The sequence below is a fragment of the Rhinichthys klamathensis genome, unplaced genomic scaffold (assembly GCF_029890125.1).
Source record: "Rhinichthys klamathensis goyatoka isolate OS25496 unplaced genomic scaffold, OSU_Roscu_1.1 h1tg000121l_1, whole genome shotgun sequence".
NCBI lineage: Eukaryota > Metazoa > Chordata > Actinopteri > Cypriniformes > Leuciscidae > Rhinichthys > Rhinichthys klamathensis.
The window spans coordinates 466,511-491,925 of record NW_026606658.1 but is presented as its reverse complement, the minus strand read 5'-3'; the positions used below and the strand labels follow the sequence as shown (position 1 = coordinate 491,925).

At 40.4% G+C, this 25,415-nt stretch overlaps 1 protein-coding gene across 1 annotated transcript in view; it reads right to left on the bottom strand.

Moving 5' to 3' along the window:
- Positions 1-1,734: 1,734 nt before the first annotated feature.
- shisa9a (shisa family member 9a) overlaps positions 1,735-25,415 on the bottom strand; it is a 39,030-nt gene continuing 15,349 nt past the window's right edge. The window contains exons 3-4 of the mRNA XM_056255417.1: positions 7,256-7,381; positions 1,735-2,487 (exon numbers count right to left, since the gene is read on the bottom strand). Of these exons, the coding sequence (XP_056111392.1) occupies positions 2,084-2,487; positions 7,256-7,381 (530 nt within the window). The 3' untranslated portion in view covers positions 1,735-2,083. The remainder of the gene's footprint in view (positions 2,488-7,255; positions 7,382-25,415) is intronic.

Sequence of the window (25,415 nt, the reverse complement as noted above, 5' to 3'; positions counted from 1 at the left end):
GTTTACGCATTGCTGAATTAACTCAATTGGATACAACAAAGTTCATCGACCTGTTTACAAAAACCTCACAATGCAACATCCTGTTAGCATCAAAGACAGCAATGGGAGGGGAAAATAAGAATGAATAGAATGAGGAAAGAAAAAGCTTTATTTTATTTTCATCTCCACAATTACCACTCCATTAGAAACATTCTGTCTCGAACATACTATTGAATAAAACAAAATAAATCATTATATTTAAATAAATAATGCTGAACACAACAACTTCAACCAGCTACTTCTTGGCACAATGTACTGTATAATCTGCATAAATATATTGGCAATGGTATAAATATACTTTTATAGTCGTATCTGTTTGGGGCGAAAAAAATAAAATAAAATGCACCTTCTGTACGACACATTTGTAAAAGTGCAAAACAACCTTACATGTGGCAGCAGATACACCAACTGATGACATTTTGACAAATATTTCAACATGCTCGTATGCATTTGAGAGTACACATAAAAAAGTAATGCCGAATGTTACGCAAAAAGGAGACCAAACACATATTTTCAAAGACACAATTTGTGTCCAAGCCTCCATGTTTTTTAACAGTGTTGCTCATGGCATGACAATGCTACCTCCGCATTATTATATATTTTCAGTAATGTGACCATCGCTGCTAATACTCTTCTGACTCCATGGGCCCTATTTTAACGATCTGAAACGCAAGTATCAAGCGCAAAGCGCAAGTAACTTTGTGCGCGGGTCTTGGGCGCTGTTGCTATTTTACCCGAGGGATAAATGACTCTTGCGCCCGATGCAAGTTTAAAAGGGGTTGGTCTGAAATAGCTTCATTATTCATAGGTGTGGTTTGGGCGTAGGAGACCGACGTTCTTGTCAGGGCAGTGAAAGACAGAGAAGTCACGTTGTATGGGGATGGGAGATTTTTTTTTTCCTGGTTCTTGACGGACAAACTAATTGGTCAGATGTCCTTATATACATATGTGCCTTATATACATAACAGGTCTGATCCGTCATTACTACAATTAGCCTGAAAAATTTGGGTAAATGTGTAAGCTAGATTTAGGCCTACATTTTTTTACATCTTCATGGACACCACAATGATTTCCCTCATGTGTTAATATTTTTCCTTGTTATAATGTATGATTTGCAAAAATAAAAACTGCTGCATCTGTGTTAATGAGAGAATCAAAGTGTTTCCGCGTTGTGCACCCGCTACAATATGGCCAAGCATGCGCGCTTAAAATAGCATTATGAACAACGCGCAACGCGCCACTGACTTTAGACTAGGTTTTTTCTGGTCAGTGGCGGAACTGTTTTCTGGAACTGCAAAATAGCACTAGGGAATGTTTGCGCCGAAACACGCCTCCTTTTTGCGCCGACCCGCCCAGGGAGCGCATGTTCATTTCCTAGTTTACCAACGTGCGTCTGTGGAGGGAAAAGCCCGCTTTGCGCGGGTGCAAAATAGGAATGATACATGCGTCAGTGTACAAAGTCATTTGCGCCGGGTGCAAAATAGGGCCCCATATTTCAAGCGTCATTTGTTTAGTTGCTTGACCGAGGTGTTTTATAATGAGAAAACAAAAGGCACAGTCTCAAGCCCAGTGTCTTCATGCCACCATCATCAAATCAATATCACACCCAACTAATTTCAGTATATTATTTCAGATAAGAGCATCACTCTGTGTTTCATACTCCACGGCAGCCCTTTAATATCTGGGATCGATAATCCGCTATGTTTCATTTCTGTAATGTCTCATCTCTCCAAAGCCATTCTTTCCGTACACATTTATTAGATCTTATTGCTATTGATCTAAATCTTTACGTGTGCCAATTCTTTACATCTGTTTCCTTTTACCTTGCCATTGACAGAACACAAACACATCATTGTTAAAGTGGATATAAATTGTGGTGAACGTTTCCAAGTGTCCCTGGCCTCACAGTCAGTGGATGTTATCGTGAGAGCGTAACATGCTCACCCCTGTTGTGCCTCCAGTCCACTAGGGGCAGTGTGGAGAGTCCTTTCATGAAAATAATCACTCGGCTCTCTGCCACTTGCTTTGAAGCATTTTCAGCCTCTTACACAGTCACCTCAGTCTTACTGTTGGTTACAAAGTAGGGTTGCGTTGGTAGGTAATGATGACTGCGGGCAGTGTGTAGCTCATTAACTCGCTCCATCGTGCACACCTTCCTAGGGCCGTAGGTTTTGCGGCGACCCGCAGTCTCTGCGTTCTCCCAGCTCCTGAGCATGCCGGGGTTAGCGATTGTATTGGAGCTGTAGGCCATCGCGGGATGGGCCACGTTGGCTTTAATGCTTTTGGGCTTCTGTCCATTTTGCTTGAGGCACGGGACCTCAGTGACATAAGAAGCTGTGGGCTCCACATGCTCCATTCTGACTGAATGAAGCGGCAGGCTTCCCTTAGCCGCCAACTCGACCAAGTGGCGGTGTTGCTTGTTGAGGAAATCACCATTGGCTTTGGCCGCTGATGAAAAGATAGAGAGGAAGAGTGAGGTTAGTTCAAGCTCAAGGTAGATTGCAATTATGTGAATTAGTATTCTTCAGATAGAAGAGCGTAATGTACCCAATCCAAAAAAGCATTACTTGAAATTATGCTACAAAAATTGCCTATCACAGGGAGCTATTGAGGAAAAAGTAAAATAGATGCTATTACTCCTAAATTAAAACATTTTATTGGACTGTTTTGGCACAACAGAACTTGGTTCTATTCATCGGTTGTTGATATGATGGAGGCAGATCTGAATGTGAGCTTGAGGTCTATTGTAAGAAAGGGGTCGAGTTTAAGCAGGCATACTTAGGGGCTGTTTACACAACACCGTTTTGCACTAAAAACGTAAAACTTTTAGTTCTGTGGGGAACAGCTCTTGAAACACACCCAGTTCACAGTTGGTTCTTTAATCCCTCAAAGAAGAGTAGTGTCAGCTGTCTTACCTCGCCTTCTTGAAGTTAAGCAAAAACAATTACCACTGAACACAATTTGGGTAAAGGAGACCAGATTGACTAGGCGACGATATGGAAAAACATATTTTGTGCATCAAAAAATCCAAATCACCAATTTATTAATTTCAAATTTTGTCATAGATTGTACTGGACACCAAAGAAACGTTCCATCATTAAAAATCATCTCCAAATCCTAACTGTAATTTTTGCCCCTACCAACAAGTGGGAACATTCATGCACATGGTGTGGAAATGTGAGAAGGTTTCTGAGTTTTGGTAAAAGATTACATCAGTACTGTCTGATATAATAGGAAAAGATATACCAGTGCAACCAGCTGTGCTCCTTCTAAATGATGATTCCAATTTAGGTTTCACTGAGCTACAAAGAAAGATCTGGTTGGCAGGTCTAACATCTGCCAAAAAGATAATTGCGCAAAGATGGCTCCCTCCCAATAATTTATCTGTGCGACACTGGCCATTTCAGTTTCATTATATAGTAATGTTATAACTTTTAACGGCTAGAATAAATAAAGCCAGAGGCTCAACCCTTGAGCAACCTGCTGCAGATGAACTGACAGGAAAGCTTTAAGATGGAATAATTTAATTTGGGGGACAATTTGAACTTGTAAACCTCTGATGATCTGTGTTATTATACTTATCCTAAGTTTCTCATATTGCAGTCTGTATCTGTGTTTTGTATTTATGTATGTAATTTTTTTTTCAGGTAATTTTTTTTTATTGCAATTTTATTACAAAGATCAGTGGCTTGGACCTGGGGGACCGCTGGGGGGTTGGGGGGTTCAGAGGGTCAATTTTTGTTCTGTTTATTGTGAAGAAATCTTTGGGTAATTGTATGTGATCCCATCTATGAAAAATAAATAAAAAATTAATAAAGTACTAATAAAGTAAAACGTTTTAATGTGTTGGCCATTCGTTTACACAAGCTTTTTGGGTGCCTGAAAATGCAAAGTTTTGAAAACGTGTTTCAAAGTGCACGTTTTTGAAAACGGTCTCCGTGTAAACAACAAAAACGGAATCTCTGAAGACGATGACGTCATGCACATGCGTATTACGTGTTCAATCTATAGTGTTTCATCGTCATCTAATGGCCTGGCAGCAGAATACTGAGTTTTTAGTCATTTTCACGGATCCGTGTGAATGGGGATCGTTTTGACAATGGTGTCGTCTGTCTGCGAAAAACTTCTCCGTTTTAAGCATATCGTTGTCTTGTCTGTCATTTCAATGGAATATCGAGTTGATCAATGACATTTTGACGATGAACTATGAGCTCAAATTTAAATAAATAAAATAAAACATGCATGGATGAATGGTGCACAATAAGATCAATAGCAATCATTTAGAAATTAGATAGGGGGAATTTCCATTTTATGACAACATATTGGACATAATCATCCAGTCGAAAATAGCCATTACAGTTGGTACACAGTGCAATTGTAAAGTTAGTATCCCACCTTTCCTGCAGAAACATTAGCATCTGAATCCAAGAGTTTAACACACACTAGCAGTTAAGGTTTTATCTGTTTAGCAGTTAAATCTGTGGTCAGTGTAAGTAAGGCCTGTCGCGTTCCTCTGGGTTATGTGTCCTTTAACCAGGTGATTCATGTTTGTAAGGGGATCATTACTCTTAAGAGTACCGGGCATCCTAGTGTGACTTCCTCAGTCTGCTTTTGATGGTCGGCTGCTTTGACGACCTTGAAGATCAACTTTTCACGCTTAAAACGAGTTTGGTCTGCGGTGTGATGATAAATCTTATTTATTGCTCGTCTGCCCCTGTGGGAGAAGACGGAGACGTTGTGCGCGGCGGACATTTTTTCACAGTTGCACTGCTCCCTGTATCAGATACATGGATCATCACAACAGACGGGTGAATCAATTACAGTGCTCAACAGTGCACATCCTCAAGAGCCATAATCAAGATGAATCGTGGTTTTGTAACTAGTGCCCCCAGACAGAGTTCAAATATCTATCGGCTCGAAACTCCGTGACTCCACGCATGGAGTTAGTGTCATCAGGATCTCAAAGGGTTTTGGTTGGAGGATATTCTAGCTCCACTTCTCTATGTCGGGTGGAAATCCAATTCTGTGACCTTAGAGATGTATTTGGGGACTGTGAGAGAGAAGTATTGATTTGTAAAATTGGGACTTATCAGCTCTAACAATTCTGTACCTTTGGGAATTTTCATGGAGAAGGCAATTAAATAAGAAAAAATAACCATGATGCCAGAGGCTCTGCTCGATGATCTCATAGTATACATCATCCATGATAAGGTGAAATCAGAACATTTAGCTGTCTGGTAGGGAGGAAGCTTGAAGTGACTTCACAGTATAAATGATATGCATCAGTGAGACTCTCTTTAGGCGTCACCACATTGATTGAAAAATTCTCATGTGATTAGTTGGAGAAACAATAGTAGCAACATACTACAGTTAAACCATGGCATTACATGTTTGCATTTAGCAGACACTTTTATCAATAGCAACTTCAACACAGGGTTATAATAGTCTTACATTTTTAATTTTGTGCACTATCATTGTTGGTTTTAGTTTGGTTATATATTTTATTTAGTTTTTATTTTAAATGTCTTTAAATGTAAAGACATTTTAAAAAGTTTTAACACCTTTAGAATTTCAGTCTAGTGCTATTATATCTAGAGGCATTTTCACATTTAATACAAGGGGGTTGTAAAGATTTCAAGTTTTCTAATATGCCATTTCATATTAAAGCATATTTTATCTGATTTAGTCTTGAAGTCATGCAAATTTATTGTAGTTTAGTTTCAGTTTTCCCAGTTATGTTTATTTTAATCTCTGTATGTACACTCATCGGCCACTTTGAATGTGAAATGAATGTGAAAATGGATTTTAATGATGAAATAGAATAGATTATTTACAAAAATTACAGTTGCCAAGTGCATAGGCTTTCTAGCATTAATATTAGGCTATAGCAACATTTAAGTAAAGGACAGTCTGTTTCGGACATTTGATTGGCACATTTGACACATTAAGCTACGAACTTCCCGTGCCACAAAGAATGCAACTGAGTAGTCTAAAGGTATGAGATTTTTTTTTTATGTTTAGGGGGCTAGATAACTGGTAATAGTCAGTTGATTACTTCACTGTATTGTTATTGTTTATCACCGGCTTCAGTTCAGGCTGTTCTAACTTTTCATAAAAGTATGCATCGGTTAAAGGGGTTGCGATGAGTTTGTGTTATGTGACGGTGTCGCAATGAGTGTGTATTTCATAGTAAAGCAGACACAATTAATTACTTTTGGTGTAGTGGTGATAGCATAGTAACCTGTCTGTATTCATGGCAAAACTGCTGAAATTGTAAATCAAAGAGTCAAAATGTTGAATATGTTGGCCTGGGCAATTTTCCTTTCTGTTTTATGTAGTGATATTATTCAATGCTCTGCCATCTGTATTTGCTCAGTAGATTTTAGTTTCATAGTTGTTGTAGCGATAGGTTTGTTTACGGTCTGATAAATACGTGAATGGGCCATATACTGTAAGTTTTTAAAATCTGGGGATAGTTTGGGTTACATCACCGCCCCCTTTTGTTACTTCATACACCCTTTCTTTGGTGCTCAACTGGTGCCGGCTCTGCTTGAACATGACAATGAGTTTACTAAACTCAAATGGCCACAATAGTCACCAGATCTCAATCCAATAGAGCACCTTTGGGGAGTGGTGGAATGGGACATTCGCATCATGGACGTGCAGCCGACAAATCTGCAGCAACTAACATTGATATTACTTCAACTTCAACATTGATAATAATAAGAAATGTTTCTTGAGGAACAAATCAGCATATTAGGATGATTTCTGAAGGATCATGCGACACTGAAGACTGAAGTAATAGCTGCTGAAAATTAAGCTTTGCCATTTCATATATGAATGTATGTATGCATTATACACACACACACACACACACACACACACACACACACACACACACACACACACACACACACACACACACGCACATATATATATATACACCTGTATGTATTTAAGTTTTCCTAATGAGATATATTTGAAAACACCCAAGTGAACTGTAATGAGGTACAGTGACTCTCTTTCAATACAGATCCAGTGATAAAACAGCTCTCAAAGCCACTTATTCTGGGATTCATTAATCATTTGTAAAATATTCTGCGGTAAATGCTATGTTCAATAAGAGGAATAATTTATGAGTTTTGCACAGGAAAGATCCACATGAGAGTATAACAATGACATGCTAAAAATGATCCTTTCGAGTGTATATCCTTACCCACGGCCTTCAGTGAGGCGTATTTGTTGAGCTCTTTTGCCAATTGCTGTTGCTCATAGACATGGGGCAGCTGGTTGAGGGCTGGATACTGGTGCGTTTGCATCATGTTGTTTATCTGGCCGCCTTCTGCAAACAAAACCAAACATTGTTAAAGGGTTGCATCATTATTTTGTCTTAATTTACAGAATTTTTTAGTCATCCCATATAATATGTCTTGCTTACTGCTGACTAGTGTCACTTGGGATTCAATTGCCACCAATAACAAAAAAGAAACAGACACCTAAAGGCTCTAAAACTTTTTGATCATACAGTAGGTCGCAGGCAGACGAAAGAAGAATCCAACTGAATGGATCTGATAATGAGCTGTGCGATGTGTGTATGCGGCTAATGTCACAACCCGGCCCAATCTGCCTCCTGTGATGTGACAGTCAAAGAATAAGCGATGGTATGTATATACAACCGCTCTCATTGATTTCCTCCCTTGACTTCCTCCTGTTCATAGAGATGAATTGTCAGCGGTGAATGACGATCAAAGAGGTGTAACCTGCGTGGCAGAGCTGTCAGCGCAGAGCTCCTGTTGTGACTAATTAATCACTTAGCCCTGCAGCAGGGTTGCTGACACACGTCTGTACGGAGCGCCACGCAGTGAGTCATACCACACCAGACATCACACAGATTACTGCTCAACAGAGCTTCTGAAAAACACTATAGACTATACTGTACACCCATTAGCACTTAGTACGCTTCTTTTCTCTAATGTTTTTGTCAAATAATAACAGATTATTTTCCTTTGTTTTGCCGAAGCGTGTGGAAAGTATAATTTATTTGCTAACAGAAGTACATCGTTACATCCTTTTATGTAATGTTCCAAATTGGATGACTCAGGGAAACGGATACTGAACACTTTGAGTGCACCAGTGGTAAAGTATTTGAGTAAATGTCATTAGTTACTGTATCAAGGATATTAGCAACTTTTACTCTACATTTTTGAGTATGTACTCTTTAATCCAATACATTTGTAATGAGTAATGTAATTATGCATTACATTTTGCATGGCACCTATCTTTTTCTGCAGCAGTTTTTTTCTTCTGTTTTACCCTTACTCACCCAAACTTGTCAACAAGTCTAGTTTACACAAATGTGAGTGTATTAGTTGGTAGCTGCTGGTTCGCAAGTGTTTTATATTTGAGATGAGGACATGGCTGCTGATGAGGCCAAAACCAGCACGTCCACTGCAAGTGGGCTTTGACTTTTTAGGCTTTAATTAGAGTTAACATTATTTTATGTATCCATAATATTGAAGAGACCATTTTGAAGGATATTGGTTCACTTATGTCCTTTTTGAGCACTTGAACTTAGTAATGGCTGCTCAAAATTCAGCTTTGACATCAAGGAATTTTCCGTCACATGAATAAATTACATTTTAAATGTAATGCAATAGAAAACGGTTATTTTAAGTTGTAATACTATTTAAAAATATTACTGCATTTACTGTATTTTTGATCAAATGTAGCTTTGGTGAATATAAGTGACTTCAATTCAGTTAGCGGAGCGATTATACATGCCCTTTAAATACTTAAAATCTTATTTTAATCCAGTTTTAAAAGACAGTTTTAAACTGTTTATTGTGTCTTTTTAATTGATTTTTGAATTTTTTGTTACATTTTTCGTTTCATTACTTAAAAAAAGTAATATTTTCATTCATTTGGTATTTATGTGTACAGTAAATGTTTTGTAAGTGTTCTGCCAAAGTCGAAACATTGAAACATTGCGGCTATTGGCATTTAATCTTTAACGGGCAAAGGGCATAGGTCAGCAAGACATTAAGTGAGATGAGTGTCCTCAGATCTGTGACCTCCTCTGTGACCTCAGGCAAACTGTAAGAGGCGAGCTGAGCACATACTGTAATGACGTGAGTGGGGAGCCGTAGCACACCAAGTATGTGTTTCAAGGTTGGCAAGATCAAAAAGAAAAATAAACTCCATGAAGCCAGTCAAAGCGAATATACAATAATAAAAATGGAGAGATAAACACCTCTTTTTTGAAGGACATTTGTCGTTTTTTTGGGCCAAAATGTTCCTGTTAAGTATACATGCTGTTCATTTTGTACACCACAGATTTTTCGGCCTACTCTTTTGAAAATTTGACAGAAGTAGCAGTAAGTGGGAGTGATCCCATGCTTGGTTCTATTCAATTTCCTGGGTATCTTAGTGTTTGTTTTGTTTTGTGTAAGAAGCTGACTCATTTCCACTGGGAGAACTTCCTCCCAAGTGTTTGGTTGCAAATTGCCTTTACACCATCTTCTCCTTGTGCTATCGCTCTCGTCATGGCAACACACGCGTTCATGCTCTGTTTGCAGTGCATGCAGCCAGCCTCTTGTATGGGTTCCACCACCCACATGCTAAGCGAGCTCAGTGTTTGCAATTGATGGACCTTCGGTGTTTGTTCCTGTGTTGTTAAATACCCCATCTCCACTAGCCCGCTGAACAAGGAAACATTAACAAGCCCATTAATTAGCAATTGTTATCTGACACTGAGGAGAAAGATGGTTTTGCTGGGATCACATCGAACTTTGTTATTAGTGGACTGCAGTGTGATCTGCTACGATGGACAAGGTTTAAAAACGAGGATATAAAACGCCCCATAACTACGGTGGCCGAGAGAGCTCAACGCGCTGCAACTGAAGAAAACACATGCAAATAGAAAACAACGCGTGCAAATAGAAAAAAGCACATGCAAATAAAATAAAACGCATGCAAATAGAAAAAAACGCGTGCAAATAAAAAAAACACCCGCAAATTAAGAAAACATCTTCATCAGTTTCACAACACACGTGTGCTCCAAATACTCACAACACCACCCAAATACAGAAACGCGCTGCAAATAACACAGAGCACAACGGAAATGTTTCCACGGGGAACCAAATAAGTGACGAACCCGGCTGGGACGTGCTGGCATAGATATCCATAAATCTATGCGTGCTGGTGCTTACAGCTTAAAATTATACTTTATTTATTTGTTTATTTATTTATTTGTTTGTGCAAAACATACAGAGATTACATTTTTTTATGACATACAACTTGTATACAATGTACAAAATGTATTAACAATGTGGTCAATGTCATCAGAATACAAATGAGAAAAGAACAATGAGCTGGAAACTAAAATAAATAAATAAAAAAGATAAAGAAGAAAAACATGAAGGAAAGATATTTATCTATAGATCAGTTACACTCTACAAATTGTTTCATGTTATTACATTTTCATAAAGAAAAGTTTCGTAAGAAATGTTAGGTAATGTAGGGTCCAAAATGTTAAAGTTGAGACACAGACATATAACGCATATTTTAAAAGCTTTTTTTTGTAAACTAAAAATAAAAATGTATTTGCATCCGTTATGTTAACAGCATCATATTTCTGTCGTAAGACCAGCTGATGGACACCGTGCTGCGTTGTCATGGGAACATCCCAGGTGAAAATAATGAGGAAATTACGTTGTCTTTAGTTGCTCCCTTCATCAAGTGCGCTCCACACGGCTGCCTAACAGCACACTAGAGCCTTGCTCACTCCAAAAGGGCTCTGCAATCTCCCCTTCGAAGGGAGTATGGCATAGGGAAGCTCACGAGCAATAAGCACGTCTCGGCCGGGTTCGTCACTTATTTGGTTCCCCTGGAAACATTTCCGTTGTGGTCTGTGTTATTTGCAGCGCGTTTTCTGTATTTGGTTGTGTTGTGAACTTTTGCACCGCGTTTCCTTATTTGGAGCACACGTGTGTTGTGAAACTGATGAAGATGTTTTTTTTTATTTGCAGGTGTTTTTTTCTATTTGCATGCGTTTTTTTCTATTTGCACGCGTTTTTCTCTATTTGCATGTGTTTTCTTCAGTTGCAGCGCGTTGAGCTGTCTCGGCCACCGTACATAACAGCCCACAGCGGATCATCCCTTAGTATGTTTGTCAGTCAAAGTTCAACGGTAACAGTGGCGTATCTGGTTGTATTTTATTCTACTTTAAGTGACACATCGCTAACAGCTGTGTGCTGGACAGCTTTTGATGTCATCTATATATCTCTATATATATGCTTTGAGGGAAGGGTGATACTTAATGAAATGAACTGTAAAACTTAATCCTGAGGAAAAGATTCAGTGAGACGACAGCTTACAGCAGTTGCTGTTTTCAGCAAATGTGAAGAGAGATCACATAATCACTGATTTCTAAGAGTGGTGACAGCCGAGTTGATTACAGAGTGTTTTTTTTTTGAGGGGGTAATTATTAAGATTATATATATACACACACACACACAGTTATTAATTTAAAATTAATGATTGGTATTTGGTTATTGGAAATTTGTTGATAAGTTATTGGTAAATCTTCATGTTTAATAAAATCATCATATTCATGCTGAAAAAGTTTGACTAAGTTAAAATCAGTCAATTGGCTTATTTTATATTCTAGCTTGTCATCATTTTAACAAATGTTTTTATTTGTCACACTTGGCTAGATCAGAAATTTGAATATACATCATCAAAGATCACAAGCAAACACTAATCACCATTATAGTGACTTTAAAACAATTACAGTGGTAAACAATTACATTTCTTACAGTGGCATGGTTAAAGACAACTATATAAAGTGAACTCACAGTAAAACAAGAGCAGCAAATTACTGTGATGTTCGTCATTCTGCTGTTGATTAACAAAAATTTGTTAGAAAATTACACAGCATTCAATGATTACAGATTACACAGTAGATCTGGCTGTGGTAATTTATTGTAAAATAATACTCTTCAATCCTGTAAATTTCTAGCAATTTTTTACTAATTAAAAAACAACATGGTATTTTATGATCCCTCTTAAAATTATAAACAGTTTTCAAGGTATATGTAAACTTATAATCACAACTATACTCTTTGTGCAGGGACAAATTTGATTACTATTTTACTGACTTGATTAACTTGACCGATACTATTTGGCACTATACAACACCCATTCAAACAGACAGATAGCAGCAGCCAGATAGAAGTATAAGTTGCTCTGAATAAGTTAGGTCACAATTCATTTTGAATGTGAGAAGAGAGCACAATCCTGTGAAACTGCTGCATATGAGCGATAGAAAAGCAGTGTGTGTGTGTATGAAAGCTGTTTGCTTCTATCATGATCCGCTATTGTGCTTTAAATGGGCTGGCCTGAGAGAGGCAGAGCATTTTCTTCCTTTAAAAATTAGGTCAAAGTGCACTTGATCATAAAGGTTTGTTTTCTTGACTTCTGTGCACATCTACTCCACACTGTATGACACATGACAAGAGGAGAAAGATATACTGTATGTGTATATATATATATATATATATATATATATATATATTCCTAAACTAACATGATCAAATAAATGGGTGAATAATGATAAAAAGATAAACAATAAAATATACAGTGTAAACCATGTTAAACATCCGTAAATGTGCCAACTCTAAGAGAGTGTGAGATTGGACTGCTTGGTGTTATAAACACTGATGTCCTCATTATCCACTCCATATGTTTATTTGCTCACTAGTGCTCATTAGACATGCAGGATGCTGTCTCTCATGAGAGAGCGCCACAGAAATCCACACAAAGTCATTACCAACAACCTACAAATGTCAGAGTATTGTTGCATTTCAAACTGCCTGAAAGTCAGACAAAAGATGAAGCACGATATATTTCAGATCCACTGAGTGTCACGGTAGACGTTTTCTCTGTCCCTTCTTGTCTCGTGTTTATGTTGTTGTATGAACGCACGTGTGTGAGGGGCGTGTCTGTATGGCATTACCTGATCCGCTCCAGCTGTTCATCATCACATCACCAGCTGCCGTTGATCATCACCACACTACTTATACTCACTGCTGTTCTCTCATCCTTGTCAGATCTTTGTTTGGTGTGTCCCTGTCTGGTTATCCTGTTCCTGATCGTCTCGTGTCCCGTGGAGTGTTATCGTGCCTAGAGTGTGTTCTTCGTTCACCGTGGATTCTTCGCACCGTTTGTCTTCACTCACCGAGTTGACCATCCAGTCCCTGCGTCACCAATTATTCTGGCTATTGCCGTGGACTGAGCTAATAAATATTCCTTCACTCGCATTTGCTTCCTGTGATCCATTGCACCATGACAGAAAGATCTGACCACGAAATGGGAGCAGCGAGTGCGTCACCATCCATAGAAGAGTTTGTACATCACAGCATTCAAAGGATGAATTCCCAAGAGAAGGAGATCGGCGACACGGGTCGCGCAGTTCAAGCCTTGGTGACGCAGGTGTCTGAGCTCACCCAGCAGATCCAGCGCCTACGTGTCCCCGCTGCGCCCCCCACACCAGCCGTTCCTCCCGCACCACCAGGAAGCCCCTCCCAGTCGGAGCCTCGATTACCGGTTCCAGAAGCTTATTCGGGTGAGCCGTCTCATTGCAGAGCATTCTTAACCCGGTGTTCTATGCACTTTGCCTTACAGCCACGCACTTTTTTCAATGAACAAACGAAAGTGGCATTTGTATTGACACTGCTGACTGGGAGAGCGGCACTCTGGGGAACGGCGGTGTGGGAGAACCAGAACCCATGCTGTTCCTCGTTCCAGTCCCTCGCGGAGGAGATGAGGAAGGTCTTTGATCGAGCGGTGTCCGGAAGAGAAGCGGCCAGGACGTTGGCTGAACTCCGCCAGGGTGAACGCTCAGTATCCGATTACTCGATCGAGTTCAGGACCCTGGCGGCGGAGTGTGGCTGGAACGAGGAGGCGCAGTGGGACATGTTCCTGCATGGGCTGGCTGACCACGTCCAGAAGGAGATCTATGCCCTGGATCTCCCCACCAGTCTCAATGGCTTAATCGACCTTGCCCTGCGGGTGGACGCTCGACTGTCCAGAGTCGAGCGCAGAACAACTTCCACCCGCCCTCTCGGAGATTTCGACGGCCGGCGGTCCAGCGGCAGGGGCGTGGTCAGCCCTGTCGACGATCACGAGCCCATGCAGGTGGGTCGAGCTCGGCTTTCCCGAGAGGAGAGGGAGAGGCGGAGGTCCCAGGGCCTTTGCCTTTACTGTGGAGGGACTGGTCACTTTGCATACAACTGCCCGGTAAAAGGCCAAGCCCGACAGTAAACATGAGGCTACTGTCGGGTGGGATCTCCGCCAGGAAGACCTCATCAGCTACATCAACCTCCACCCTCCTCTCGGTAAGACTGAGATGGTCAACCAACCAGCACGACTGTTCTGCACTGTTGGATTCCGGGGCGGAAGGTAATTTTATGGATTCTAATTTCGCACGCACCTTCCAGATTCCCCTTCGACCCCTCACTCATAGGATTTCTGTTCATGCATTAACTGGTCATGAACTTCCCATCATTTCGCACACCACTGAAGACATCACGCTCATTACTTCTGGCAATCACACTGAGACTATTTCTTTTTTTATTTTGGACTCACCTTTGGCACCCGTTGTTCTCGGACATCCTTGGCTGATCAAACACAACCCCCGTGTGGACTGGATTCATAAAACTGTGCTGGAGTGGAATAAGGAATGTCATAAGTCTTGTCTTGTGTCTGCTTGTTCGTCTGTACCTGTTTCTGTGTTGCAGGAGGAAACAGGGGATTTGTCTAACGTGCCCGCAGAGTATCTGGATCTGAAGGAAGTGTTCAGTAAGTCTCGTGCTGCTTCTCTCCCTCCGCATCGTCCCTATGACTGTGCTATAGATTTACTGCCAGGTAAGTCTCCGCCTAAAGGCAAGTTATATTCACTTTCGATTCCTGAAAGAGAGGCTATGGAGAAATATATTTCTGATTCTCTAGTAGCCAAATTCATTCGCCCTTCCTCTTCTCCAGCGGGGGCGGGGTTTTTTTTTTGTGGGGAAGAAGGATGGATCTTTGCGACCTTGCATTGACTACCGAGGGTTGAATAACATCACGGTAAAGAATACGTATCCTTTGCCGTTGATGTCTTCAGCCTTCGAGAGGTTGCAGGGAGCATCTATCTTCACAAAATTGGACTTACGTAACGCTTATCATTTGGTTCGCATTAGGGAGGGAGATGAATGGAAAACTGCTTTTAACACCCCTAGGGGGCATTTTGAATATTTGGTCATGCCATTCGGGCTGTCCAACTCCCCAGCAGTTTTCCAGGCACTGGTCAACGACGTGCTGCGAGACATGATCGATCAGTTCATATATGTCTACCTGGATGACATATTGATTTTTTCTTCGTCTCTCCAGGAGCATGTGCAGCACGTCCGACGAGTGCTTCAGAGGCTGCTAGAGAATGGGCTTTTTGTCAAGGCGGAGAAATGCGATTTTCATGCACAGTCTGTTCCTTTTTTAGGTTACATCGTGTCGTCCGAGGGAATGCGGATGGACCCTGAGAAGATCAAGGCTGTGGTGGATTGGCCAAGTCCAGATTCCCGCAAGGCCCTGTTGAGGTTTCTGGGGTTGCCAATTTTTACCGGCGTTTCATTCGCAATTTCAGCCAGCTAGTCGCGCCTCTGACTGCCTTGACCTCCCCCCGAACTGCGTTCAGGTGGTCCGAAGCAGCCGAGGCTGTGTTCGTTAAACTGAAGAGCCGCTTTGTTTCAGCTCCTATTCTTATAACCCCTGATTCTTCACGTCAGTTTGTGGTGGAGGTCGACGCGTCAGAGGTGGGAGTAGGAGCAGTGTTATCCCAGCGTTCACCTGTGGACGACAAGGTGCATCCTTGCGCGTTTTTTTCACATCGATTATCCCCAGCCGAACGCAATTATGACATTGGTAACAGAGAGTTGTTGGCAGTCAAGTTGGCATTGGAAGAATGGCGCCACTGGTTAGAAGGGTCGGGGGTACCTTTTATCGTCTGGACTGATCACAAGAATCTAGAATACATCAGAACTGCCAAAAGATTGAACTCCAGGCAGGCTCGGTGGGCACTTTTTTTCGGTCGATTTGATCTTACTCTATCTTACCGTCCGGGTTCTAAGAACATCAAGCCGGACTCTTTATCTCGCATATTTGATTTTTCCGAACGCCCGTCTACTCCCGAGTGTATTTTACCCGAGACCAGATTTGTTTCAACACTCACATGGGAGATCGAAGCGAAGGTCAAGAGAGCCTTGGAAGGGGTAACGCCTCCGCCCGGGTGCCCACCGAACCGTTTGTTTGTGCCGGAGGGATTACGGTCAGACGTCATCCAGTGGGGTCACAATTCCAACGTTGCTTGTCACCCAGGAGTTAATCGCACTGGTTTTTCAGTCAAGCAACGGTTTTGGTGGCCACGTATGGCTCGCGACATTCACGATTTTGTTTTGGCTTGCTCAGTTTGTGCCATTGCTAAGTCTTCCAATCGACCTCCGGATGGGTTACTTCAGCCGCTGCCGGTGCCTTCGAGACCCTGGTCCCATATCGCTCTAGATTTTATTACCGCCCTCCCACCCTCTCAGGGTAACACAGTGATTTTAACTGTGGTGGACCGATTCTCGAAGGCAGCACATTTCATCCCCTTACCCAAATTACCTTCAGCTAAGGAGACAGCGGTAACTGTCGTAGATCACGTCTTTCGGTTACATGGCCTCCCGATAGACGTGGTTTCCGATAGGGGTCCCCAATTTGTGTCCAAATTTTGGCGAGAATTTTGTAGATTACTGGGGGCGACTGTTAGTTTGTCCTCTGGGTTTCATCCCCAGAGCAATGGTCAGACTGAGAGAGCCAACCAAGATTTGGAAAGAACGTTGCGATGTATGGTTTCCAGGAACCCTTCCTCTTGGAGTCAGCAACTGTCAATGGTGGAGTACGCCCACAATACGTTACCAGTGTCATCTACGGGCCTATCTCCGTTTGAGTGTAGTGTAGGTTACCAGCCACCAATTTTTCCTAGTCTGGAATCCGAAGTCGCGGTCCCCTCCGCTCACGCCTTTGTCCAGAGGTGTCAGCGCACTTGGACTAGAGCCCGTGAGACTCTACTCCAAGTGGGAGCTCGCACCAAGGCCAAGGCCGATCGCCACCGGCGGAGGCCTCCCGTATACGTCGTCGGTTCCAAAGTGTGGCTTTCTACCAAGAACATTCCTCTCCGATCCGTCTCGAATAAACTTGCTCCCAAATTTATTGGCCCGTTTGCTGTTACCAAGATTGTTAGTCCGGTGGCAGTCCGCCTCAAACTTCCTCTTGCGTACAAGAGAATTCATCCCGTGTTCCATGTATCCAAAGTCAAACCCGTGTTTTATGCTCGCATTAATCCGCCAGTCCCGGTTCCCCCACCGCCGCGACTCGTAGATGGGGAACCATCCTATTCGGTCAATCGCATCCTGGACTCTAGACGGAGGGGACGCGGGTTCCAGTACTTGGTGGACTGGGAAGGTTACGGTCCGGAGGAGAGAAGTTGGGTTCCTGCTAGAGACATTCTGGATCACTCTCTTATCGATGATTACAATCGACAGGTAAGGGAGTCTGAGAACGCCAGGAGGCGTTCTTAGGAGGAGGGGTACTGTCACGGTAGACGTTTTCTCTGTCCCTTCTTGTCTCGTGTTTATGTTGTTGTATGAACGCACGTGTGTGAGGGGCGTGTCTGTATGGCATTACCTGATCCGCTCCAGCTGTTCATCATCACATCACCAGCTGCCGTTGATCATCACCACACTACTTATACTCACTGCTGTTCTCTCATCCTTGTCAGATCTTTGTTTGGTGTGTCCCTGTCTGGTTATCCTGTTCCTGATCGTCTCGTGTCCCGTGGAGTGTTATCGTGCCTAGAGTGTGTTCTTCGTTCACCGTGGATTCTTCGCACCGTTTGTCTTCACTCACCGAGTTGACCATCCAGTCCCTGCGTCACCAATTATTCTGGCTATTGCCGTGGACTGAGCTAATAAATATTCCTTCACTCGCATTTGCTTCCTGTGATCCATTGCACCATGACACTGAGCTGATATGAGAAAGAGTGTGAATTAAAAACGAGAAACTGCCAGGCACTCAAAATGAGAAGAGTATGTGGAAATCTGATAGTGAAAATAATGTATACAGGATTCAACGATAAGATTTTTTTAGCTCAGATTTTGCAAACCCACCACAAATATGAAGGATAACTAAAAACACAAAGATAGATGCTATTTACACCAAATAAAAATTGCAGTATTTCCTTTGCACTAAGTCTAAATTGTAGTTAGATGCTATTTATTCTTTGTGCAGTATGCAGTATGTAAAACAGTATGGAATAATAACAACATTCAGTGTATATGATTAAAATCATAAATGAATGCCGTCTTATTGGGACATTAATTTGCCTTGTTCCCAAAGGCCTACCCTACCCACCCCCTAACCCTACCTGATAAACAATTTATTCCCACACCGTTGGACACTTTGTTTCCACTTTTCGAATATTTTCTTCATTTTTATTTAAAATAATCGCCTCTTTGAGCTGATATGCGATGGGAAAAGGGAGAAGAATGAGACTGGAAAAAGGTGGATTCGTGTTAAAAGCTGACGCAACAAGGTGAGCTATTTGCACTTGGTTTAAATAGACACTCTGATAAAATATATGCACGTTTTTTTTTATTTAAAAATATTATAACTCAGTTATTTAATCAATTAATAATACAGTAACACAGTTTTACATTAATAGATACAGTTTTGATGGAAAATTATGCTATTTGTTTATCATATTCAAGCCATTGATGGAATGGCCCAATGATGGAATGAAACAGCTATATTTAAGCACAACTTAGCAGTAGAGGAAACATTAGAGAGTGAGAATTAGAATTCCATTTTTATTCTATGAAAATAATTCAGATTCATTGAAATGATACAACAAACAAACAAATAAATAAGTAAAACAACTGGTTTCGCAATTAACTAATTCTGAAAAAAGGGATCCAATCTAACTCTTGCATGACAAGCTAATATCTGATGAAGATAAATGAATATATGTCTCCATAAACATCTGTCTAGATTAAAAGCAGCCAATTGATTTTTTTGATGGAGTGCTATGAGTGAAACAAAATTTAAATTAAGTTTTTAAATACATTCAAGGCCAGGTAATGGACAAAGGTTCTGAAGGTAATATATTACAGGTTTAAAGTGCGACTACTCGTATTATGAAAGGAAAGATCCAGGCACCGCCTGAACACCACTGATAGTCTAAATGCTCCACTGAGTCAGATAAACAACCCAAATATCATTCAGCTATAACTAAATCCCCTTGAAAAGCACCGTCTTTTTTGAAAGAATGCAAGGGTTTGCAGAACAACTCTGTCATGCCACCCTGTCTCGCTCCAGCAGCCTATAGTTAATACATTACTGGCCTGAAAAACATGTACTGTAGCACCTTAAGTTATGCATGGGTGTTTTCCTTCTTGTACTGTATCTGGGTCAGAATCCTCCCGTGTGTCTAAAACAGCAGATGAAAACTGCCACAGCTGGACAGTGCTGTGCTATAATAATAATAATAATTCATTACATTTATATAGCGGCACTCTCGGCACTCAAAGCGATTTACATAGAAGGGGGAATCTCCTCAACCACCACCAATGTGCAGCATCCACCTGGATGATGCGACGGCAGCCATATTGCACCAGAACGCCCACCACACACCGGCTTACTGGTGGTGAGGAGACAGAGTGATGAAGCCAATTGGTATATATTGGTATATATAATAGACGAATAGACGTCTGGTTAAGGAAAATCATTACGCTTTCATTTGACAGCTTCTACTACACAATTTCTGATGAGAAAAGTCAAAATTGCTCTGCTCTCCAGGAAACACTTAAATCAAGAGGATAGCCATCAACTGAATGGGACAGCAAACGCGTCGTATGTGCCCTGTGTTCACTGCAGCTGCTGATTCGTAAAATGTCACCACTTTGATTTAAGAGATCCATCTGTCCTTAGACGCAGGATGGATGGACTATAACGCCCTTTCACTTTGAGGTTTGTGTGTGCAGTGATAGAGGTCTAGCTTACAAAAATGTGCTCTAAGAACGTTTTGCTAACTTCCTATTAAGTATGAAAATGTTATTTCTAAATGTTCTCAGAATGTTCAAAATATCCATTTAAAAAAAAAAAATGTTTTCTTGGTTATGTGAACATTAGAAAAACATTAAGGGAGTGTTTTCTCTATTTGATCATTTTGCATGTATTATAGGAACATTACCTTTAAATGAGTACATAGTAATGTTTAAAAACATTAGACTTATTTCCAACTAAAATTGTGTCAACGTTATTAAAGATCTATCTATCCATCCATCCATCCATTCGATAAACCTATAAACTCTGAAGGTGTCATGTCTGATCTGTGTTAGTGTTTTGCTTGAGTTGGACTTTGAGTTGGTTTTGCACTGTTCCTAGTTCAGTTTTCGGTGTTTCATTTGTCGTAGTTCATAGCCGTTTTTCAATATGCATTCTTTTCTGTACTTGTGTTCTTGTGGACTTGTGAAATGTCATCAGTACCCAAGTACTGCCCAAGTACTGTTTCAATTCAAAGTTCGCATCTAGCCAAGTACAGTTCAAATCCCCGGGTTTTTATCAAAGATGCATGGAGAGGTGACTTGTGCAGACTTGAGACATCCAGATATCCTAGAATGCATCTCGGACCAACTATAAAGCGTCAATGGTGGAGAAGAAAACCATCATTACTGTACCGTTGTACTACAGCGCTGACTTTGTACGTTTGCCTGAATTGTTTGCTTGTCTTTATTTTCTATTATAGCTTCTTATACTTTATACTTATACTTTTATAATGGCTATTATTGATCATTAAAACTGATATTCAACAAAAAGACAGGGTGTGTTTTATGCCATATTTCATATTATTATACATGTACAGTTGTCACAATGATGAAGACAGACAACAGGATTATAAAACATAAACAAGGTTTTATTAAACTAGAAGGTAGCAAATGTAACAGCGTGTATAACACACACACACAAACAATAACCGACAACTAAAGACTGAACACAGAGGAACTAAATACACAGAGGTAACAAACTAAATGATGTGCAGCTGTGGTGGAAGATTAGTGCCCATGGGAACAGATGAGTGGTGGGAAACAAAGACAAAGAAACATGTGACTGATGACAACAAACTGAAAGAAAACATGAAACATGACATGAAAGGGAAACTAAAGATGAGTGAGTCCAGATAACCGTGACAACAGTGAAGATAATCAGGGTATATATCCACATATCGGCTGAACCACATATTAATATGTTTCATATATTGCAGTGAAGATAATCAATGTGCCTGTTGCCTGAACCACATTTGTGTGGCTATTTATATGAAAATGAAAAGAGGCAGGGTGGTGTTGTATAACATATTTCGTTTTCCTGTGTTTTTGTTTCCAGATAACCTGAACAAGTGTAATTTTTGTTGAACAAGTGTTTGTTTTGATTAAAGAAAAGGAAATAGGGTTGGGTATCATTTGAATTTTAGCGATTCCAAAATGGTTAAACAATTCGGTCAAATATTTACATATCAAACACATTTATTCTTTGGGCCCTATCTTACACCCGGCGCAATGCAGCGCCAAGCGCAGCGCAAGTGTTTTTTGCTAGTTTCAGCCCGACGCAGTTATCATTTTCACGTCCTGCGCCACGTTGTTTAAATAGCAGATGCATTTGCGCCCATTTGTGCGCCCAAGGGCGTGCTGGTTTGAAAACAAGGTGTGTTCAGGCGCATTGTTGGCGTGTTGCTATTTTGAGGCAACTGAAATAGACTGCAAAAAAATTTTTTTTTGTTATTTAAAGAGCGCGTTAGTAATGTGCGCCTATAGGCGGGTCCACAATGCGCGTACACTCTTCTTATTAAACACACAAGGACGCACAGCAGCACACAAACATGCCAAATATTTTAAATAAAAGGATTACAATGTAAAAGATTATTATTGTGCACATAAAGATATGGTGGAATCTGGCTTGTCCCGTAGATGATCTGCTTGCGCACTTTTACCTCGCGCACGAGCAGATCCGTTTCCTCGCTAGAGAAGCGTTCAGTCGTTCCGCTTTCAAATTACGCATGTAAATAGCGAATTCGCCATGGCGCGAGCGCAACTGGCATTTAAAGGGAATGGGAGATGAGACTCTGATTGGTTTAACGCACGTAAATCCCAAAACACACCCATTACTCATTAAGAGAATAGGGACAACCCTTTTAGACCATGCGCCTGGCATGCTGACCATTTTTCCCGTCGTTATAAATAACTAATATAAAAGACTAATATAAATTTCAAACATTATTAAAGACAAGTACAGTCAGTAATACAACAATAAAAAATAATCAAATTAGCAATAGCACAAATAAATACTGAACAAAGTTCATTAATTGTAATTAAATGTAAAATAACACAGCATAGTTTTCTTTAAATAAATAAAATATAGATTAATCCTTATTAAATTTACAAAAGTTATACAGTCAAGACCAGCGAGTGATTTCCTTTTGTTCTATGATAAACATTAATGACACATGGTTTATTAGGCTGCTGTCACTTAAAGACCCAATGCAAGTATACAATATACTGTTACACGCGTTTTCTTTCTCAACTGTTTACGCTCACTTAAGACAAAACCGACTGTGTTTACGAGGATATTTTGACATAATTTTGTGTGTATTTGTGCACTATATGAGAGGTGGCTTTTTTGAGCACGTGTTCTGGATATGCCTAGCACAGAAAACAGTATGCGAGTGCTGAATTGAGATCTATTTTGCGTCTTCCTGCACTTGAATGCAACACACAGGAATTGATAAGTGGAATCAAAATTTACATTTTATAACAAGTATCCAATTCCTGACCTCAAGTATTGAGAGTCCAGAATGGCAGCACAGATGACAGGTTTGTTTGAGCAGCACCCTCTACTGTACAGGCGTGCATTTGCATTTCCTTTTGCATATGCACTTTTGGAGTGAAAGGGCCTTTACCTTACACTTGCCAAAAATATAACTTTTTTTGCCCAGCCCAGATGAGAAAAAGTAATGCAAAAGTAACGTAACACATTACTTTCCATTAAAGGTAACCAAGTAATGCTATCCAGTACTTTTTAGGGAGTAAAGGAATATTGTAATGCATTTTTTTTAAGTAACTTTCCACAACACTGATCAAAAGTGATGCAAAAGTGACGCAACAGTGACTTCACCCCTAGGATCTTGTTTACATCGCTAGACCAAAGTGAAACCTACAACAAAGAGATCATTTTGAGATTTTAGCAGGTGGAGAAAATGTGTTGGCATCTGCTTTACCATCTGTATGTCAATCAAACCTACGCCATCTGTTTTGATACCCCCATTTATTACTATACATTTACTACGATTTATCTTTGTGTCATCCACTTCTAACCATCCACTGCAATAGCATCTGCCTGAAAATCCCCAGACTCCTCAGAGTGTTTGAGGTTAAATATGTCAAGGTTATCACAAAGCACATAGACTGAGAACAAGTCAACAATGTGACTAAAAGATACCTTTCCAGTTTCTCATTAAAGATGCAGGAGGGTATTTCGGGAGCTGCACATCCCTCTGGGATGGAAGTGGCAGAAGGGCATCTGAGCTCGCAAGTGATATCTTCTACAAATCAGAGAGGACTATTCTCTGCGTGTCTCCCACTTGCTCTTGACATTAGCAAAGTGCAGCCATGGCAGGAAGAGGGAAGCACAGTGATTGCCAGATGTCAAGTATCAGCGCCCGTGAGACACTCATTGCCCTCTCTGGGACACCATTGTTTTGTGGCTTTTGTTGTACGCTGTGTGTACAACTGAGGATGTGGACAGTGGGGTCATATAAGGCTATTGCTAATTAAGTCACAATTTGGCTTTTGTCTTCAGGGCCCGTATTTATAAAGATTCTAAGAATCCTCTCAGAAAACTCTTAATTTAGCTTAAAAACTTTTACGTAGGAGTCTTAGCTTAAGAGCGATTTGAGATCGATCTGAGAGCAACTCTGAGTAAGGAAAAGACCAAAACTTTCATCTTAGTGAGGAGGCGGGGCTGACCCCGTTGCTATGTATGACACAATCTTTTGAAGACTGTGATTGGTTGGTTGTCCAAGAAAGGAAAAAAATAGTGATTTTAAGCATAAGGTTTATTCTAAGCCTTCAGTTTGAAATTAAATGCGTAATTTTTCCTATTTGACCGTTCGTTCTCTCTCTCTCTCTCTCTCTCTCTCTCTCTCTCTCTCTCTCTCTCTCTCTCTCTCTCTCTCTCTCTCTCTCTCTCTCTCTCTCTCTCTCTCTCTCTCTCTCTCACACACACACACACACACACACACATTATATATGTGTATATAAATCCTTTTTTTTATTTACCATGCTGTTAATTTCCAATAAGGTATTTGATTGGCTTAGAATGATAAAAATGTATCCACTCTATCCAATTACACTGATTGCTGGCACGTCTATTTAAGTGGTGGTTTGAATGTTGGTTTTAATGTATCAAACTCACTGTCATCTATTGCCTGCAACAAATTTCTTCTCCCTTTTCGTCTTGCTGCCATTTTCTCCCCTGGTAAAGAAACTCTTAAGCCTCTTAAAAGTCCTCGTCCGTGCTCCTAACAATTTTGAGCTTAAGACCTCTTTTAAGGGTTAAGATGCTTTCTGAATTACTTTTTACTTTACTAGGATTTTTTCTTTCATTTTAAGAGTAAACGCCCACATTTCTAAGAATTTTCTTAGAATTTTGTCACTAGGAGCTACTCTTTGCATTAAGATTCTTTATGAATATGGGCCCAGGTGTTTGAGAAAATAATGAATGGCAATTTTATTTGTGATGAATAAAGCATGATCTTTAGCAGTGAATATTCTGTAATATAAAACAGTTTAAGCATGAAATTAAGAACTGCTTGTCAGATATTCAAATGAAAAGGAAATGAAACCTAAAATGAAACCTAAAACCTTTTCTTTAAACCTTTTAGTTAAAAAAAATTACTTTCATTGGTTTAGTGCAGATGTTTTCAAACCGGCGTCCTCCTGGGGTGTGCGAGTTAAAATATGTTAAAATAATAATAATAAAAAGTACTAACTAATGTTATTGTAAAAAAGTACATAAAGTTTGAAAAGGGAGTATTTAAACTAGATCTCTTCATGCATTTTACTCATTGAATAGCTGGTTTAAATGTCCTGCAATTCATCACTCAAACTAACTCAGATAGTTGTTACTCTTTCCAAATGGGCGTATACGCCAGTGTATGGAAATTTGGGAGCTGTGCAATTGAATTTATTTATATC